The sequence below is a fragment of the Erpetoichthys calabaricus genome, chromosome 12 (assembly GCF_900747795.2).
Source record: "Erpetoichthys calabaricus chromosome 12, fErpCal1.3, whole genome shotgun sequence".
Taxonomy (NCBI): domain Eukaryota; kingdom Metazoa; phylum Chordata; class Cladistia; order Polypteriformes; family Polypteridae; genus Erpetoichthys; species Erpetoichthys calabaricus.
The window spans coordinates 82120002-82142384 of record NC_041405.2 but is presented as its reverse complement, the minus strand read 5'-3'; the positions used below and the strand labels follow the sequence as shown (position 1 = coordinate 82142384).

At 37.4% G+C, this 22383-nt stretch overlaps 1 protein-coding gene across 1 annotated transcript in view; it reads right to left on the bottom strand.

Moving 5' to 3' along the window:
• Positions 1–21796, bottom strand: part of foxo4 (forkhead box O4) — a 39475-nt gene extending 17679 nt beyond the window's left edge. Inside the window, exons 1-2 of the mRNA XM_028815744.2 lie at positions 19497–21796; positions 11148–12615 (exon numbers count right to left, since the gene is read on the bottom strand). Coding sequence (XP_028671577.1) covers positions 11164–12615; positions 19497–19925 — 1881 coding nt within the window. The 5' untranslated portion in view covers positions 19926–21796 and the 3' untranslated portion in view covers positions 11148–11163. The remainder of the gene's footprint in view (positions 1–11147; positions 12616–19496) is intronic.
• Positions 21797–22383: the final 587 nt, after the last annotated feature.

The window sequence follows — 22383 nt, the reverse complement described above, 5'->3', positions numbered from 1 at the left end:
ATACCTTTAATTTTCTCTGGCGGTAATACAGGCGTGCGCGTCGGTAATATGCCTTTAATCTCCTCTGACAGTTCCACCCGGGGGGGTAAACGTTAACATTTAACATTATACATAGTTATTGTCTGTTTTTCACCTGTATTATTATCATTCTTTAATTTAATATTATTTATTGTATCAGTATGCTGCTGCTGAAGAATGTGAATTTCCCAATGGGATTAATAAAGTATCTATCTATCTATCTATCTATCTATCTAATATGCGTCACTGTATTGTGTACCTTTAATTTCCTCTCGCAGTAATACTGGTTTCTATTTCCAAAAAAACGCCTCTAACTTTCTCTGACAGTAATATCGCGCATAGCACCGTGCCCCGCGCATGCGCACTTCAACAGAAGACACCCACACACGGACACCTGGACGCAAATAGGGATTTTATATATATATAGATTACCAGGGATGAACTTGCTTTATCTGTATGTCAGCCTATAGACCTGTTGTATGCTGTAAACAGTTACGGATGTAAATCTGTTGTAGAAGAAAAAGGCAACAGGTGCCTTGACAACATATAATGGTAGACAGAGTGAGGGCAGCTGCTAATCTTGACAGTGGAAATGGCAATTGTTTCAGTATCTGTTGCCACTTTGTTGAAACTACAAAGAGCTGATTTAAGTGAGATTCCTAGGATTCTGTTTCTCAAAGCTGTTGTGATAAATCCTAGAAAAAATTCTCTTATTCTGAAAGTGCACTTTTCAGTGACCAATGAAACCAACACAACAAACTTTTAAAGACATGCTGCCATCTTACCATAAAGTAACTCCTAGTCTGTTACAAGTCTATTTATTTGTGGTTAAAAATTTTGAACCTTACAAATATTGTATATGCACTGTTCTTGGCTATTCAAATGTATTAACCTTTCTAAAACCTAAAGCTACCGAGTAGTAGTTTTTATGTTATTTTCTAGCAGTTAAAGCAAAACACTCCATAAATCAATTAATACAGAATTTTACAACAAATTTGTTAATACAATTTTTTTATCAAAAAATATCTATTTGGAATATAAATAAATTGTGAAAAGTGTAATTAAATAAAAGTTATCTAATTATTATGAAATACAATGTCACCACTTTTTTTTTGGTTCAATAATGTAGTTACCTTACATTTAATTTAAATGAACCTTGTTTTTAAAAACTAATTTTCTTTAACAATGGGACTTTTCTGAATGGTACATTTCCAAAATGATCTTTCAATGTGAGGGCTATTTATTTCAAAATGGCTCTTTATCATGATGGTTACATCGCAAAGACGAACAGAATGAAACAAGGTTAATATTTTGTTGTCACTTACGTCTCTCCAAATGTAAAGGACAAAGACATGGAGGCAGTTAATATTGCCTGATCCAACATAGTATAAATATAATCATAAATAATGGCATTACAACAAGTTAGAAATACAACACTGTAAAACAAAAACAAATGATAACACATAATTTAAAAAAAAAATCCCATCTGCCATGTGTAGGCTAGTTTATTCAATCTACAAACCACAAAGCCTAAAACAACAGTTGAATGGTTTGTTGCAACTCAGGAGTTGGACTTTAATCTTTAGACCACAGTAGCATTTAGAACATTTGTAAAATTTAGAGGAGAACAGGCCAATCGATCCAGAAAAGCTTGCCAGTCCTATGTATTTAATTCCTCCAAAATAACATTGTTTAGTTCTGAAGGTTCCTAAAGTCCTACTGTCTACCACATTACTTGGTAACTTATTTCATGTGTCTATGGATGTTTATGTGAATAAAAACTAACGTTTGTGAGAAGTTTACTCTTAACACATTTCCAACTGTGTCCCCATGTTCTTGATGAACTTATTGTAAAATAACAGTCGCAATCCACTGTAATAATTCACTTCATAAGTTTGAACACTTCATATCATCTCTTAATCTCCATTTCCTTAAGATGAAAAGGAAGCTTTTTATTTATATTCCTATACAAAACACTATAAATTTCAAAAAACAGTGGCTCTAGCACTGACCACTCTTAACTTCTTCCAATTCTGATATGGTTCCTTACCCTCTGCTTTCTTAGTTTTAGCCAATTATGCACCTTTCTGCACAACACACCCTGAACTCCAACTTCTTTTAGTTTGATGCCCACCCATGTGCCACCTTAACAAAAGCTTTCTGCAAGTCAAGATAAATAATAATATATTGACATATGCACCACTATGATCATATCCTTTTGTTGCTTCTTTATAGAAATCCAGTGTGTTAGTAAAACACGACTACCCTTGTCTGAATTAATGCTGACTGTTCACTAAAATTCCTATTCTTGCTATGTGTTGCTCAGTCTTTTCCTTAACCCTTTAACCGCCAACTCCCTAAATATTCCCCACGCCAGGCGAAATCTGAACAATTTTCGTTTTTTTTACTTTTTTACATTTTTTTTACATTTTTTTACATTTATTCAAGCAGTATTGACCACTAAATGTTGTGCAAGTTGCCAGTGTATACACGAAATCTATAAATGTAACCTGAATTCTCAGCTAAGCAAAACATCTTGATACCAAACCGTGCCCTTTTCAATGGTAGATACTGTCGAAACTGTAAGCGGCCCTTCCACGACAATAAACTTTCATCAACTGCAACTGACGGTCCTGGCATGTAGGGCAACTGAAATGCTTCAAATAAATGATCAATCGAAGGACGTAGCTTGAACAAGTGGTCGCGGTTTGGATCTTTCTTATCTGGCTCGTTTCTGTTGTCATTCAAATGAAAGAATTTCAGCAGCAAAGAGAATCGGTTACGTGTCATGACAGCTGCAAAAATAGGTGTTGCATACATAGGATCTGTAGACCAGTACATCTCAATATCTGGTTTTCTGATTATTCCCATCAACATCAAAATCCCAATGAATTTTTTCATTTCGTTTTCATCAGTGTCAAACCAAGCACGAACACGGGAATGTGGAGGTAAATTGGGATTTTTCTCAATAAACTGTGCTGCATACAGATTTGTCTGATGAACAAAATGTCTGATCAAATCAGGTGACACAAACAGCTCATAAAACTGCTCAGCAGTGTAATTGTTTACATCAACAATAAAGCCACACGTTCCCTCAAACGAATGCAGAAAAGGTAGTTCACCACGGGCAGCAGCCCAGCTGACATGCTGGGGATACACCCACTCAGCGCCGTCATCCGATGCCTCTTCATTCACAGTATCATGCAGCGCACGTTGCTGCTCATCACTGTCACTAAAATCTTCTTCAGAACTGCTACAATCATGATCAGAACTGTCCAAAATCGCCTGCAAAGCCTCACTTGAAGTCAGTTTACGTTTCGCCATATTCACAGCTGTTACATGCGAATCACGTCACATGACCGGCCAAAACAACCACAGACTTGTCGAAATACAACGTAGTAATAATACCCACGCCAAACCGTCAGTTATACTACTTGCCAGGCATTCATATAACCACAGGCAAATGTGCCGGATAATTCTGGCAGAATGGCGTTAGCAATAAAACAACGGTGCCGGATATATCCGGCAGAGGGCGGTTAAGGGGTTAATAATTCCTTCCACTAATTTACCTGTGATCTATGTTCACCTTACTGGCCTAAGTTTACTTGGATCTGCTCAATCATCCTTTTAATATAATGGGATAATATTTGACATTCACCTATCCTTTGGAATTTCACCAGTGCGCAGTAACTACCTAAAAATAAGCGTCAACGGTTTATATATGTACTATCCAACATCTTTAAGCTCTTGAGACTAAATATTACCTGGTCCTGGTGATTTGTTTGATTTCAGCCTATTTAGTCTAAGTAGTACTTTTCCCTCTAAAATTTCCAAATCATATTATTTCTGCTTAGAAGTCCCTGTTAACACTGGAAGGTTATCCACTTCCGCACATGCGAAGACTTCTGAAAAATGCAAGATCAGAACATCTCCTATTTCACTGTCTGGATATTTTATTCCCCTTTACTACACCTGATGCACTTCACCTCCACCTTGACTGTTCTTTTACTACTAAGATACTGAAAGAATCTTTTTGGGTCATCTTTCGCCTTATCTACTATATTCCTCACTAACTGCCTTTTAGCTCTCCCAATATCCTTTATGGTTGTCCTCATGCTCTTATACACTCTATGATATGCACTGGAGTCATCAGTCTTATATGCCTTATATAGCTACAATGGGGCAAAAAAGTATTTAGTCAGCCACCAATTGTGCAAGTTCTCCCACTTAAAAAGATGAGAGGCCTGTAATTTTCATCATAGGTATACCTCAACAATGAGAGACAAAATGAGAAAAAAAAATCCAGAAAATCACATTGTCTGATTTTTAAAGAATTTATTTGTAAATTATGGGGGAAAATAAGTATTTGGTCACCTACAAACAAGCAAGATTTCTGGCTCACACAGACCTGTAACTTCTTCTGTAAGAGACTCCTCTGTCCTCCACTCGTTGCCTGTATTAATGGCACCTGTTTGAACTTGTTATCAATATAAAAGACTCCTGTCCACAACCTCAAACAGTCACACTCCAAACTCCACTATGGCCAAGGCCAAAGAGCTGTCAAAGGACACCAGAAACAAAATTGTAGACCTGCACCAGGCTGGGAAGACTGAATCTGCAATAGGTAAGCAGCTTGGTGTGAAGAAATCAACTGTGGGAGCAATTATTAGAAAATGGAAGACATACAAGACCACTGATAATCTCCCTCGTTCTGGGGCTCCACGCAAAATCTCACCCCGTGGGGTCAAAATGATCACAAGAACGGTGAGCAAAAATCCCAGAACCACACAGGGGGACCTAGTGAATGACCTGCAAAGAGCTGGGACCAAAGTAACAAAGGCTACCATCAGTAACACACTATGCCGCCAGGGACTGAAATCCTGCAGTGCCAGACGTGTCCCCCTGCTTAAGCCAGTACATGTGCAGGCCCGTCTGAAGTTTGCTAGAGAGCATTTGGATGATCCAGAAGAGGATTGGGAGAATGTCATATGGTCAGATGAAACCAAAATAGAACTTTTTGGTAAAATCTCTACTCGTCGTGTTTGGAGGAGAAAGAATGCTGAGTTGCATCCAAAGAACACCATACCTGCTGTTAAGCATGGGGGTGGAAACATCATGCTTTGGGGCTGTTTTTCTGCAAAGGGACCAGGATGACTGATCCGTGTAAAGGAAAGAATGAATGGGGCCATGTATCGTCAGATTTTGAGTGAAAACCTCTTTCCATCAGCAAGGGCATTGAAGATGAAACGTGGCTGGGTCTTTCAGCATGACAATGATCCCAAACACACCGCCTGGGTAACGAAGGAGTGGCTTCGTAAGAAGCATTTCAAGGTCCTGGAGTAGCCTAGCCAGTCTCCAGATCTCAACCCCATAGAAAATCTTTGGAGGGAGTTGAAAGTCCGTGTTGCCCAGCGACAGCCCCAAAACATCACTGCTCTAGAGAAGATCTGCATGGAGGAATGGGCCAAAATACCAGCAACAGTGTGTGAAAACCTTGTGAAGACTTACAGAAAACGTTTGACCTCTGTCATTGCCAACAAAGGGTATATGACAAAGTATTGAGATGAACTTTTGTTATTGACCAAATACTTTTTTTCCACCATAATTTGCAAATAAATTCTTCAAAAATCAGACAATGTGATTTTCTGGATTTTTTTTTTCTCATTTTGTCTCTCATAGTTGAGGTATACCTATGATGAAAATTACAGGCCTCTCTCATCTTTTTAAGTGGGAGAACTTGCACAATTGGTGGCTGACTAAATACTTTTTTGCCCCACTGTACATGTATTTTTTATCTCTTTACTTACACACTGCAGAGTTGTTGTTTTTTTTTTTTTATTTCTTACCAATTCCAAATTTTAGGATGCACCAGTCCTGTAAACACTGGCGCAACTACCATAATAAACTGCCTGGCCAAAAAAAAAGTCGTCACCTGGATTTAACTAAGCAAATAGGTACGAGCCTCCTATTGGATAATTACTGCATGGGCGATTATCTTTCAGCTGGCAACAAGTTATTTAACCCCAACTGGTGCAATGAGTTGCTTCTCATTCTTAAACAACCATGTCGAAAGACACATCTCGTGGTCGTGGAAAAGATGTTAGTCTGTTTGAGAAGGGTCAAATCATTGGCATGCATCAAGCAGAGAAAACATCTAAGGAGATTGCAGAAACTACTAAAATTGGGTAAAGAACTGTCCAACGCATTGTTAAAAACTGGAAGGATAGTGGGGACCCATCATCTTTGAGGAAGAAATGTGGCCGGAAAAAAATCCTGAATGATCGTGATTGGCGATCACTTAAACGTTTGGTGAAATCAAATCGAAGAAAAACAACAGTAGAACTCAGGTCTATGTTTAATAGTGAAAGTAAGAGCATTTCCACATGCACAATGCGAAGGGAACTCAAGGGATTGGGACTGAACAGCTGTGTAGCCGTAAGAAAACCACTAATCAGTGAGGCAAACCGGAAAAAAAGGCTTCAATTTGCTAGGGAGCATAAAGATTGGACTCTGGAGCAATGGAAGAAGGTCATGTGGTCTGATGAATCCAAATTTACCCTGTTCCAAAGTGATGGGTGCATCAGGATAAGAAGAGAGGCAGATGAAGTGATGCACCCATCATGCCTAGTGCCTACTGTACAAGCCTGTGGGGGCAGTGCTATGATCTGGGGTTGCTGCAGTTGGTCAGGTCTAGGTTCAGCAACAGTATGTGCTCCAAGAATGAGGTCAGCTGACTACCTGAAATTACTGAATGACCAGGTTATTCCATCAATGGATTTTTTCTTCCCTGATGGCACGGGCATATTCCAAGATGACAATGCCAGGATTCATTGGGCTCAAATTGTGAAAGAGTGGTTCAGGGAGCATGAGACATCATTTTCACACATGGATTGGCCACCACAGAGTCCAGACCTTAACCCCATTGAGAATCTGGGATGTGCTGGAGAAGGCTTTGCACAGCGGTCAGACTCTACAAGATCTTGGTGAAACATTAATGCAACACTGGATGGAACTAAATCTTGTGACACTGCAGAAGCTTATGGAAACAATGCCACAAAGAATGCGTGCTGTAATCAAAGCTTAAAGGTGGTCCAACGAAATATTAGAGTGTGTGACCTTTTTTTTTGGTGGTGACTTTTTTTTGGCCAGGCAGTGTAGCTTGCATAAAGGAACACTGAAACTAAATTAATATAAAGCTTAGAAGAGTAGTGGCTGAAAAAAATTGTTTTTGTGATCGGCCTATTTGCCAATCACATCTTTTTTATGAAAATCAGCTGATATAGATCAGCAGCCAATCAATAGAAGCATCCCTAACAGTTGTTGATCAAAGCATAATTTTCGGCTGGCAAACCATATAACAGAAAGAACAGACATAGGAGTGATGCAACGTACAATCACCTAACCTAAGCAAAACCCAATTCAGACCGCATATAAAGGCTTGAGAAAGCTGATTTGAACCATGGACCCAAGATAAGAGACGGTGAGTTGTAAATATTTTTGTCAAATATGAACACCAAATGCCTTGCAGAATGTCATGACAGGGTTATGAACAAAATAAGTAACGCTGCATTAACCCCTGAATTAATCGTCAAACTGGACCACTTGGCCATATTGTACACCGTACATTAAGACTCACTATTCACTATGTTTATCACATCTGAAATTGAGAAACAGACACCTTCAGAATTTTTACTTCACAGATGATCAAACCAGATGAAATAATTGCAGAAGAGCTAAAGAGAGTTTCTCTTGTCTTTGGGGGAGTGAAAGAATCATGTCATACTTGTATGACTACTGACAGCAGAATGAAAGTGATCCAAGCATTGGGGCTTAACAAATGTACAAGACTGAGTTGTTTTGGACACAGACTACACATTGCTACTGGAGGATTTAAATAGTCTAAATAGAATGCTATTTAGAAACATAACCAATATTCCTTAAGGCAGATATTTGAATCAATGCATACAAATTTTGTATGTGTCAGCCTAACATCCAAATAGGACATGGATGGAATTGCTTTATTTATTACTATTAAAGTAGACTGTGGTTTCTGTTTTTTTTTAAATATAGAAAATAAAAAAAGTCATTCTGTAAACAATCCAGACTTAAAATTAAACTTGTTATTTTCATAATGTCATACACTAGTTTTATGTAAAATACATGAATAACGTGTCAATGCTGCATGCTTTAGTAAACTGATTATTTAGAAGTTGTGATCATTCTTGTCACAATTTCACCCTCTCATTAAGCACTGCGAGCCAAAAGCCAGAAAATGTTAATATATATTTTCATTTCTCTTTTAAATTTGGTTAATTTATGATTCATGTTTATACTATGCTACCTTAAGTTTATCGCAAAAGGATTTACACAATAAACAAAATATTCTCAGCTGCAGTGTCTTATTTAATTATTTATTTTTTGATACTGTGGCACACTAATGGTATCATCAGGATTGTGAAAAATATCATGATCTCAATTTAAGGTCATATTGTTCATCCCTACCCATGACTAAAACATGCCCCTATAAACTTGATTTTAAATATTATTAAAAAGATTTGCATAGAAATTACTGCCTGTACTTTTGGGGGCTATAGCACACTCCTAAAATAAAAGCTCTTTCCCTCCTGCTTTCCAGATGAATAGAGACATCCTCAATAAGATGTGGCCCACTGAAACTGAAGCAGATCTGAAATCCATCCATCCATCCATTTTCCAACCCGCTGAATCCGAACACAGGGTCACGGGGGTCTGCTGGAGCCAATCCCAGCCAACACAGGGCACAAGGCAAGAACCAATCCCGGGCAGGGTGCCAACCCACCACAGGACACACACAAACACACCCACACACCAAGCACACACTAGGGCCAATTTAGAATCGCCAATCCACCTAACCTGCATGTCTTTGGACTGTGGGAGGAAACCGGAGCACCCAGAGGAAACCCACGCAGACACGGGGAGAACATGTAAACTCCATGCAGGGAGGACCCGGGAAGCGAACCCAGGTCCCCAGGTCTCCCAACTGCGAGGCAACAGCGCTACCCACTGTGCCACCGTGCCTCCCCAGATCTGAAATGATTTTTAAAAAATTAAAAAAATACAGATATATAAAAAGAAACTAAAAAAACAAAGATCTAAATTATGGCTGCACAATAATGTTTAACTGCAAAATTAAGTTAAAAAAAGAAAGACATTACTACAGTATTTACTGTATACGTTAAATCACTGTACTTAGAAATGAATTCTAATTGCTGATTTTATTTTACCAAACTACTGACCTATTTCATTAAACTACTTAAACACTCTAATTTTACTAATGAGAACTTGTAAGAGACTATTATTAAAGTGGAGACTATAAAATAAATAATGTTAAATTAAAATCATATAATAAAAGTTTACAAAAGCATTAACAATTAAGAAAATAAAACAAAAAAAATCATAAACTAGGGAACAATTTCTTAAAACCAAAGCTTTTTTTTACTAAAGTAAATGTAGCTTGCAATGGTGTAAACTATTCCTTTCCACTTAGCTCACAGTAATAGTAAGTTAAATCAGGAACAAATGAGAGATTGTTAGTGTAATATCTCTCATTTAGATTGTGAATATTCTGGTAAACTTTTTAGCATCTCCTATACATGCAGTATAACAGATAATGGTTAGATGAGTCAGAGACGTTATTTGGCAATCAATGTTTTGGTACACATGAAGCGTGCCACATACAGCAGGTGGTAAAGGAAACATGGGCTGCACTGAAAGAACTGTTCACCTGCATAGATTGGTCAATTAAAGGATTAAGGCTATGTCATGTCACATGACTTCTAGTCAGAAGGGATGTCAGACTTGATGACTAGAATTTGAACATTATATCAAATTACAAAAATGCATTCCGACATTCCAATAGTTCCACATTTCCAAAATGTCAGGAACACACTCCTTTTTCTACATGATGGACCTAGTACAAGTGCAAAGACTTAACAGGTACAGCGAGTTCAGCTGTAATCTGTGCCACCCCAAGCCCCCAACCCCCATTCTGTCATGGCACATAAAACACACAACATCACACTGATGAGTCTGTTTGTTAGTTGCTAAACACTCATGCTCCTTTTCCCTCATAACTGTGTTATAAGCATATTATTTACTGTATGGCTGAGCTCTCATTTGCTATCAGCTCTTGTATACACAGAGCCCACTCCTACAACTCATGACAAAACCATTTGATTTTCCCAGGCTGGGTCACAGACTAGTTATACTAAGTTGCTGGATATGTCAAAACTACAAAATTGGCATTCGCAGGAATGTACCATGACTGCTTCTGACACGTTAAGATTATGCAAATTGAGTCTCTGACTAAAAATTGGTAGAAAAGTTGCATAATGGGATATAACCTTTCATGTATGTACAACAGAGGAAAACGTTGCATGACCAACAATGTACACATGTATGTACACACTGACACCATGCCTTTTATCATTGCTTTCTTATTTATTTGTTGGTACAGGAGCTTTACCTGCATACATTATCTGTGCACACAGAAATGTTTTCAAGTACTGTATTGGGTCAGGGATGCATTTTTCCCCAATGAATATTCATCTTTTAATGAGCTGTGGTTAGGTATTAATTGTAACACAATTCTCTTATATTAACCTCTCCACAATACCTAAATAAGACAAATGTATTCTACTTAGAAGCTGAAATAAATATTAACATATTAATAATAATCTTTTTCCTACAACTTACTTATTGACAAAATTATTTTCTCACTAATTTTCCCATAACACCTTTGCCAATATATAACATTTGCCTGCACAAATTCAACATGACACCAACTGTCAATATACAAAGATCAAGTGATAAAAGTGCCATGCACGTATGCTACAGAAACTATTACAAAAGCCAGCTTCATTTCTTCGAATTGTTGATGTCATCCACTAATGCTCAGTCTTTTTCACAACACCATAGCAAACAGAACTAAAATAACATTACTAGTTTAGAAGATTATCATGTACCTGAAAACAGGAATATCAAATAAAATGTTGACTTTCAATAATATCTTTAAAGCCCTAGTATATTTAATCTCTGAAAACAAGAACAAATATAATTTTACAACCACAGATTCACCTGAACATACTTACCACATAGAAAAATAGATTAGCTGGGTACCCAGGAGTGTGATGAGCCTTGAGTAGTAGAACTAGTTGAGAAGTTCTGGTTCGTGGTGAGTATAGGGTCAAAGTTGAAATCCATTCCATCTCCATCCATGAGGTCACTGTTAATAATGTAATCCACATCACAGTCAAGGTTCTCTGTGAACATTTCTATGTCCAAATCATTGGGGAGTTTGTCATGACCAGGAAGAAAACAGCCAGCTCCACTAAACTGGCTTATTCCTGGGATGCTACCAACAGATGACTGAACACCACTTACAAGTAACCCAGAAGGACTACTGGGCCCTTGAGGGAGCTGTGGCTTCAGTGCAGGTAAGTTAGAAGAATCAGAGTTTACTCCTTGAACCAACATCCCCAATCCAAGAGCCTGGGTAGAATTCCCAAGCAGATGAGTTCGCTGCTGCTGCTGAAGGGTGAGATTCAGTGAGGAATTTTGTTCCTGATTTTTACCCAGTATTATCTGGCCTGTCAATTTGCCTTGACTAAGCTGGCTACTTAAGATATGAAGGCTGGTACTACTTGGGCTAGGCATTATGGGGTCCACTTGCGACATCATGACATCACTAGGGGGTGGAGAGTCAGATGTTAGAAGAGTTTCTAAACTTGTTGGCAGCCGAGTGCCATCAACACTGCTACTGAAATGACCTCCTACTCTGTTGGCACCAGCTGTACTGGATAGTGGGCTAAACAAAGAGTTTCCAAAACTGCTAACTGCTGTACCACCAGTACTACTATTGTTCTGTGCTAGTTGTGGTTTGCTTTGTTGGAGCTGTGGGTATGAGGAAAAGCTAGAGCTCCTTTGCAAAAGCACTGCAGCTGAAGGTAGCACAGAGCTCGAAGAATTTACAGAGCTCGTACTAGAGCTGTTATTCTGCTGAGAAGATATTAGATTGAGACTATCAATGAGTTCCAGGTCCTCCATTAATGTTTCAGTTAGTGTAGGAGGTACACTGCTAGCAGAATATGTGGCTAAAGTAGTGTGGAGGTCATCATCACCTAGATTATCATCATCCTCATGGCCTGGAGCAATGGGGGACAATCTTCCACTTAGCGTGCTAGCATTAGAACTAGTACGTGGGCGGAAAGCAGTCCAGATGTCTGGATCCTCCATGCTGCCCCGGGAGGAAGGGCTACTGCTGTTGACATTCCATTTAGGAAACTGTTGCTGAGAACCATTCCCGGGATTTTCTGTGTTTCCAGTTTGTCCTTCTTGTGTAATGCCACTGGTTGCTGTGGTCTGTTTTTTTGTTTTTGCTGCCCGCACACGGCTCTTCAGAAGCTTACTGCTATTGTCCATTGATGCAGCACGACGACGTGGAGTTTTTCCACTTTTGCCACCCTCCGGATTCAGCATCCACCAAGAACTCTTCCCGGTTGACTCATTGTGCACTCGCAGAAATTTGCTATGCAAGGAAAGGTTGTGACGAATCGAATTCTATGTAAATAACAATAAACAAAATGTTACTACCACAGAAGAACATATGCCTTTTCAAATTTATACGACTGTTCTATCAAAAGATGACAAATACTGAATGCTGCTTAGTAATGACCACCTTTAAAAATATTCATATAAACAGCTATGACTGTTAATAAGTTTTTTTTTTTTTTTTAAATATATTTCATCTCCACCACCTTAACAGTCAATTAAAAGAAATATACAACTATGTAAATTTGCTTTACTTTTGTTGTTAGTAAAAGCAAAATTCCCTGACAATTTTATATTTGCATTATCTGGATCATCAATATTTGTATTCACATGCCCCTGTACTCTGCATTCCACAGGCAGTTAATATGATAAAGAAAATTCAGTTGTAATCATTAAAATCTGCTAAACGTGGTAAGCTACAAATGATCTCTAAAAAAAGAAAATGATGTCCATGTTAACCTGATTGGCAACTCTAAACTGGCCTAGTATTAGTGACTGTGAGTTTATGTATGTGTGCGCCTTGTGAACACTGCTGCTTGGTTAGGCTTTGGTACCTCAACAAGATTAAATAACTGATGGATGAATGTTATTCTGAGCTAGGTCTGCAACATACAAGAAGTAAAACCTATAGTACTTTCAATTTTGGATGCCATGGGTTTGCAGTGGCTGGCTGCCTCATGGAACCTGAACTTAAGTCCCATATCTGGTTGTTGTCTGAATGGAGTTTACACAGGGTTTTTCTCAATGTAGTCTAGTTTTCCTTCTGTACAGTAAAAGATAGGCATGTTAAGGTGCTACTGGAAAAATGTCTCAGACCCCTGTGACCATGAACTGGATTATGCAGATGAGGAATTCTATATTATGAATATGTTTAGGATATGGGAATTTTTAGTCAGCTCCAAAATATGAGCAAGACCAATAACAACTGAAAATACATTATACAGTATATAGTGAAGCAACATGTACATCCCAAACACTCATAAGGTAGTTCTGGCAATTAACAATACAAGGAAAATAGATTTCAATATTTTTTTTTATTGCGGCACGGTGGCACAGTGGAAGCACTGCTGCCTCGCAGTTAGGAGACCCAGGTTTGCTTCCCGGGTCCTCCCTGCGTGGAGTTTGCATATTCTCCCCGTGTCTGTGTGGGTTTCCTCCAGGCGCTCCGGTTTTCTCCCACAGTCCAAAGACATGCAGGTTAGGTGGATTGGCGATTCTAATTTGGCCCTAGTGTGTGGGTTTATTTGTGTGTATCCTGCGGTGGGTTGGCACCCTGCCCAGGATTGGTTCCTGCCTTGTGCCCTGTGTTGGCTGGGATTGGCTCCAGCAGACCCCCGTGACCCTGTGTTCGGATTCAGCGGGTTGGAAAATGGATGGATGGATTTTTTTTTATTTCTTTTTGCAGTATGACTGCTTTGTAGCAAAGAGTTGCTTTCTGAGAAGAAGGTTTATTACTGCATTTGTCAGGATAGCCTCTAGAACACAGGTCACTAACAGGAGGACTGCGGTCCGGGTTCTGACCTAGACTCTCTTCTCTCAGACCTGGAACATACATATCATTGAGTTTTATTTAGTTTTGGCAGAGATTACATTTTTACCGGCAACTCTTTTCTGACAGTGTTTCTATATCGCTACTCAGTGAAAAGGATCTCCTACAGGTCTCTGATTGGCTAGTACTTGTTGCCTTCGTGGGTTCGAGTTGGTTGGGTTTAAGAATGAAGACTGAGATAGGTTAAGATGAAGGTAACAATGTCAGCCAATCACTGCAGCGTAGGGCGGGCCTTCACTGAATAAAGGTGCGGAAAACCTGCATTCCGCTTGTGGCAGTGACAGGAAGAGGAAAATATGAAGGAGTGAGAAGACAGAGAGAAAAGTGGTGAAATTGTGAGTCAATGTGCCATGGCTTTTGCTAAACGGCAGAAGGTTTACACCGAAAACTGGGCTTTTAAACCGGAATGGACCGAGGTGTTTATATTAATACTTCCCGTAGGAAGCTCGAAACCGCTGTGTCTCATCTTCTCAGACAGTGGCAGTGGTTAAAAGTGGGAATGCAAAATTCCCAGTATGAAATGAAGCAAAAAATTACATTTGAGAAAAGTTACCCACTAAATTCGCCTAAGCGAATTAGGCTACAGAAAATAAGTGATCTTAAAGCCAACTACAATTGGTCAACGAGGATTTTAACACATTAATTTACTGGCCAACAACTCTCCGACAAGTGTTCCCCCAGTGTTGCGTGAATTTTGGGACCTCACAAAAAACCATTCAGTGATGACAATCGTCACACATGCATATATAAATGTAATGAATTATTATTATTATTATTATTATGAGGGTGGCACTGACACTATTCCAGCCCAGATTTAAAATCATGGCAGTCCGAGCAAGAGCTCACTTCTCTCACTGAACAAAAGAAAGTAGGCAGTGGGATATGAGGGAAAGAAAGAGGGAAAGATATGTTCAGTTATTTAAAGATGTCCAGATTTACTGTGAAACTGGTTAAGCCTGTTCAGTTGTGTACATATTAAAAACTCTTATATATTTTATTTTTATATGAGGCCAAGTCTTTTTTTTTGTTAAAATGTTAAAACTTATTATTATTATTAAAGTACTTACTATTTATAATTTTCAGTTGAATGTCAAAATTTACCTTGCATTTACTTTTTTAAATTTTTTCTTATTTATTTATTTTATTTATTATTGTATGTAGCCGCCCAGAGTTGAACTAAAAATAAATATTGTTGAAATGGTATTGAATTATAGCTGACTTTGCTTGATTTGAATATATATATATATATATATATATATTATATATATATATATAAAATTAATTATAATGTAATAATGTTAATTAAATTATAATGCAACTTAAACATGATGATGCTGCAGACCTGTACATGAGGAAATTTTCTCTATCTCGACCTCCTTAAATCATAATTGACTACCCCTGCTCTAGAAGGTAAGACACAGTATGCTATAAATGTTAATTAATCCAGATAAACAACTTTTGAACATAATTATCTAGGACTGCATGTAATTTGTCACTTCAAATAGAACTGAACAAAATCCAAAATACTTAAAAGAAATCTAATGTCTATTCAACAAGCAGAATGGCACTCAGACTTCTGTTTCCTCTATTGCCAATTTAATTAAGATTACTAAATATATAATATCTACAACACAGCACTTCCAGATAACACAGTGAAAAATAACATCCACCCATTATTTTTAGAATCAACTTAAGTTAGTACAGTGAAACATTGTGTACAAGACAGTTAACAGATGCAAAGAAATTTACAGTTAAAGACATTGACAAGCTGACAATTTCAAATTTCTCCAGCTTTACTTTCAATAGCCAACCTTAATTTATTACATAAAATGAACATAATAATTAAAACAACAAAATTATTTGAAGACTGATTAATGAAACTTGCATGCAAACTGGCTCACATTATTCTAAGTATATTAAATAAAAATCACTGGAGTTGGCACATTCTCCTTACATTTGCCTTTATTTTGCTCCTCCTTGAAAAAACAGGTGCATGTTATAATAACTAGCTAATCGAAATTGCATTAAGACGATGTATGAATGTGTCCTATGACAAACTGGCACTATACTATTGTTGGCTGCTGCTTTGACCACAATGACTGACCCCCACAATCATATATTACATAAAGCAGACACATAAATAAATAAATAAATAAATAAATAAATAAATAAATGAATGAATGAATGAATGAATGAATGAATGAATGAATGAAGCAAAGGTTTCCAGCTTCAGTCCTAAAGGAGCTCTGTTGCTACAGGCTTTTCCTCCAGCCACTTTCATAATCAAGGAGTCATTTTAGTGTTAATTGGTCTTGCTGTTTAATTAGCTTGTTTTTTTTTTTTTGTCAATTTCCACCCTGTCAAGTACGCAAACCAGCCGCAATGGTGCAATGACTGTGGCTTTGCTAGCGTCCGAGATTCAATCCCTGAAAGGGGAATCAAAAGTGTGTACACCTGATAAGCCCCAATCGGGGCGAAACGTGTCTTGTACTCTTTGTATTATTTGGCAGGCATTTTATATATATATATATTTTTTTTTTTAATTTCTACCATTCTGTCAAAGCATAACACAAAAACCACTCCACCTATTTCAAAAAACCTTTGCAGTTATGTTCGACACTCAATAACTTTGATCGTATTAAACTTGATCGTAATAAAAATCCATTCCCTCTTTTTTTGAATGTTCATTTTGAGGGGGAAAAAAAGGTATTATTGAGTTTTTGTCTAGGGAAAATAATGCATGACCAAATGATCCACTTGTGACAAAATCTGTACTTAAACTGGAGTAACAATAGTATTTTCAGATGGCAGGAGCGAGATAGGGCAGACACTTCAAGGGGATCTGCCAGAAGCACTACTCAGGCTGAAGAACAGCAGTCTTCCCTCATATGTTCTTATATCAAAATTAAGGTCATAGTGAATGTGATAACATATAGAAACTTTAAGAAATGCAAACCATAATAATTAAACCTTAAACTAAAAACATAGATAATACACACAAAAAAAGAAGAAAAAACTTATCATCTTTCTTCTTTATTTTTGTGTGAACTGTTAGCTTTGAAATTTAATAAACTTTTAAAATGATGACACTTGAACTGTGGAATGTTTTTTGTACACAAGTCGCACTAATTGCTGAAACCTTTTTAGTGGCTGCATTTTGAACTATTTTGGAACCCCTCCACAAATGCAGCCACACTTTATGTAGATAGAGAAGCATGCAATTCCTTAATGTTTCTCTGTCATTTGACTTCATTTGAGGTAATTTCAAATCTATATTCATAAATGTGTGGTGTACCTGAACTTAACTGCCATAAAATGAAGATTTTTTCACCTTTGCATCTTTATATTCTACATTTTGTGATGGATGTTAACAAACTTTCACTAATTCTTGTGGCACCAATCTTGTAAACTGCTCCAAACACTTAACATTTCTGCATGAACAGATGTCAGCTTACTGAACTTACAGTAGTTCCATCATCTTTGTTGATATGCAGAATGTCTGGGTACAGCAAATCACATTTCTGACAGATTATTTTTTCTGTACAATTTTAACTAAGATACCCCTCTTTAAAACCAAAGCACAAACAATTTGATATGGAAAAGTAAATTCTACCTTTGTTTCTTAATTCCTTAATTTTACTATAGGAATGAGACCAAACAAAGTGGCATGTGTGCCACTCGACCCTCAGTTGACTCCCTATGATCAAGTTGTACATTACGACTGTACATGCTCTATAACATTTCAATATTATTACTGAACAATTGAGAATTATTACTGTTATACAATATTTATTTGATGACAATTACTAATAAATCCTACGCTTAATTTCAGAGTAGTTAAACGATACTAAAAAAAAATGCGTTTTTCTGCTGTGATGAGGAGGCTATAAGTGTCAGATCTGTCCTTTATTTATTTAATGCATGTGATGTACATCTCATCACTTTTCTGGGCAAAGCCAGCTAGAACAGTTATTGTATTCCAATAATGAAAATTAACAATGAACAAAGTAGGCACTAGGGCCGAAAGAAGAAAGGCTTGACAACAGAATTGTCATAAGTGGTCTGCTAAATTTTATTGGAATATAGTATGCATTTACACATGTTACATTGAGACAATTTTGTGTTACTTTATCTTATTTTTTAAGATTTTTATCATCCCGTATTTCCAAGTGATGAAGCCTGCAGGTCTGACACTGCAGTGGCTATAGCCTTTCAGCATTTGATAGCATTTGTCCTGGTGTGTACTTCACTTACTGTTGTCAGTAATAAAGTTTGTTTTATTGTATAGAAAGCACAAGCTAACTTACCTATTAGCATATATTTAAGGCAGCAAAAGTCACAGAAAATGGCAAATTAATAGGAAAAGTGGAGTAGGTGTATTTCTAAATTTACTGTAAACACAGTATAGTTCTTTTCTAAATTCAAAATACAAAAAGAAAAAGGCTAATAAAACAGTGAGCTCAACAAGACGTAAGATGGCTCACCAATAGTGAAACTGGATGAACCAAAAACCTGCAGCCACAGGAAAGAACTTGGAAACCATTGTACGAACTTAAGTCAGCAAATCTTGTATACTGAATGGGTTGTTTAACACACAGAGGAGTACTTCGAGGGATTTGGCAAAATTTCTGAATATCCAAACCCTGTCAAAAATTCTCAAATAAGAATCCTGAGGAGTCTGAAAAATGAATAAAGCTCATCTATAAACTATTTTTTAAACACTCTTAACACTACATTTTTATGTGACAGAAATGTAGCTTTCTACTGTATTTACTATTTATTTTATAAAAAAATGTGTTCTTATAACAACATATCAATATGCATAAAGGTCTCTCCATTCAGTTATTATAAACTCCACCCAATCCTCAATCCATCCATTTACACGGTCACAGACAGACAGGCGGAGGTCTGTCAAATCAGTATTTGGTACAAAGCAGGAACTAAACCTGGAAGTGATGTCGGTCAAAAATGTTAATTTACTCACACTAAGTAATCTGATGTCGGTCAAAAATGTTAATTTACTCACACTAAGTAATCTTTTAAGAACCCTTCATATTTTTTGCATTTGAGAGGAAACCCAGTTACCAGCAGAAATTCCACATGAACCAAACTCCTCAGAACACTGAGGCATTAGTCCTAAACATTACACTATCATGCATCTAGGAATACAACTTGCTATGAAACATTCCTTGGCATTCCGATTAATTTAAAGAGATAATCTAACAAATACACACACATTTTTTATGTTTAATGAGGAGAACTTAACCCACAAATATGCTCAAATGACAAATACACCTACATTACTTTTATTTGAATCTCATTAGTTAAGCAAAAAACACACCTTCCATCCTGCAGAACTGTTGCTGTCTCCCTTATCTTTAAAGTAAGGCACGGTGTTCACCATCCAGTCATAAATCTGTGCAAGTGTAAGTCTCTTCTCAGGCGAGTTCTCAATAGCCTGGCTAATCAGATCTGCATAGGACTGGTTACCCCATGCATTGCGACGTGAGGGGCCTTTTCTCTGAGCTGCACCAGCTCCTCCAACTAGAATTTCTCCTTCTGGGGCATTCCCATTCTCTGGTTCCGAAATAACTGGAAGTACCTCTGGTTTCTCATCTTCAGTTGGAGGAGTGTTAACTGCTGACTCCACCCCCTCTTGTTTTACAGTAGAAATGTCTGGTCTAGGCAGAGGCCATGTGCATGACCTAGGCCGACTTTGAGGCTGAAAATCTGGGTCAATTTCCACTGGTGGAATCTGTTCGTTCTCCATATTTTTATTGACTGGAGAAAAAAAAATGATGAAAACCTTCTTCTCTGAAAAGATTATTATTTTAAAATGTCAAATGTAATACAATTAAAACATACCAAAATATTTCTGAAAAGATTACATTTTTTATGTTTTGAAAATGCAAAAAATCCTTGAGAAATGTTTGTCAAAAAGCAACAAACTTGCCAAATTTATAGCACCTGTTTATAAATAAAAATTTTTATAATGTCCTGTATGACCAATTTGCACTGGAAAATTTCCTTCCTCTAATTAAGTTCCCAAGAGCAAAAGGGAATGTTGACAACATATAATGTAAAAATATGTCAATAGCTGGCAATAAGGATTTACTATAATCCGAATCCTGCAATAAAACTCTAATCCACAGAAGAGGGATTACGTTTTTTTAATCGTCTTAATAGTCAAATCTCTCCCTTTCATGGTAGGGTGGGGGGTGGTTGATTAGAATCTATGTTTATTAAAAAAAAAAAGGGACAAAAGAAATTTATGCTTGAAAAATTTACCCACTGGGGGAGGGTTAATAATATAGTTGTTTAATAAAAATCTTATGTCTGTTTTTTTTTGTTTTTTTAATATCTGTTACATCCATATAGTTTCATTTCTGCTGAATACTGGATGTAGCATTTATTAATAAAATTATACTTTAATAATATTAAAAAATATGTGGAATTATTTTAAATAAGTGCCGATTTAGCTTGATTCAAATTAGATTTTAAGTTAATATACTGATTTAACTGTAAAGTTTAAAAAAACTTTTTAAAAATAAAGAACTAAACAACATTTGCTACAGACCATAAACTCCAATAATTAAAAAAAAATCTGCTGCATAGACAAATCACCTTAATGAGAAAATGCTTTTTTGTTACAAAAATTAAGAATACTCTGATGTCTTCTGAAAAATGGGATTACACGGTCAGTGTCACAGAGGCAGACGTCTGTAAAGGTGTTTCCTACTGCATTATAAACAAAGCGAATCCAAGAGCTGAAATGTCAAAACTGAGGCGAAACTTTGGCCAGCTTTATAAAATCTGCTCATCCAAAAGCAGCATTAAGAAGTCAATCACAACGGGGTCAGGAGCGTTTTTAACACAGGTAAGCTAGTAGACCAACAGACGTAAGGAGGATCCAGTTCGCTGTCATTAGTTGTATCCATCCAACTCGTATGATTTCTTTTTATGTTACCGACTAGAATCCAGAAGAAAACCGAGTATTTACTGAGAACAACCAAATCGTATGTCAAGTAATATACACAAGTTAGTGCCCTTCAGCTTCTCCGCGTTCGGCACACGTTTTCTTGTATGTACACAAATATATACGCAAGACGTTCAATCAAGTCCGGGCAAGGGCGAGACTATTCCGTTATTGCGTAAACGCAGTCTTTACAGGTGGTTACCACTTTTTGCCACAAAGTGGCTAGTATAACTTGTCGTTGTTTTCAAGTTTTCGGGCTGGCGCGTGCTCCTGTATGCCATGTCCCAAGAGCGCTTGGTGCCCCGCGCTTCCCAAAGCCCCCCTGCCGCTCGCTCTCTCACGCGCACGCTTTGCTCGCTGGTTCCCTCGCTCACTCTCTTCGGCGACCTCACTAGCACCTTCTCCTCGAGTTAAAGCCGCGACCAGCTTCAGTTTACTTCGTTCTTGGATCTCCCTCGACTTTTACCTCCTCAGAAGTACAAATACAGAAGCAGCACATCCAGTATGACGTTACGATAGTGAAATCCCACTTTATCCAAATTCCAGCTGCACTTTTTCTACTCCTAGTAGCTTTTCTTTTGGTTTGACTTGGTTTTGTTTTGACTCGGTGAAAACTCCCTTCTGACGTCTGTTTATCACAACTGGGCAACGCCAAATGCGCAGGCGTGGAGGGAAATCCGGCAGGAGTGCTGGGAAATGATGTACTAGACGAAATAAAAAAATTATGCCATATAACATGAATGATATTGTTGTTCTGGTTGTTTTCGCTTTCACTGCTACTTTCATTTTCAGACTCTAGGTATCAAACGTTTATAGAAATTAAGTACAAAAGATGGGATTCTGTATTTTTATCTTAATCGTATTTCATGCGTTATCTTTGATAGGAAATTAACCAGATTTTCTTTCTCAATGTAAATTTACATTAGGATGCGTGATCCTCGTCCCACATACCCGAGCACAAAATACGTTTATTATAAGGCGATTTTAGGTTGGCTTAAAGTGCAGTAGATTTTTAGCAAGAGGCAGCGCGTTTATTTATTTGTTTGTTTGTTAATCGACCAGTGCTTACATACATGTTGAACAAAATTATTTGCCGAGGCTCTCACATTGAACTGGTGTCGCCGAATTAACCAACAACCTCGTGTTTAACTGCGATGTCTGTTACAAGTGTGTTTTACATGAAGGGTTTCGATTATTTGCATTATTTTGGAAAACTAATCAGAGCAGTCAGGAATGTGTTACGTTATTCTAT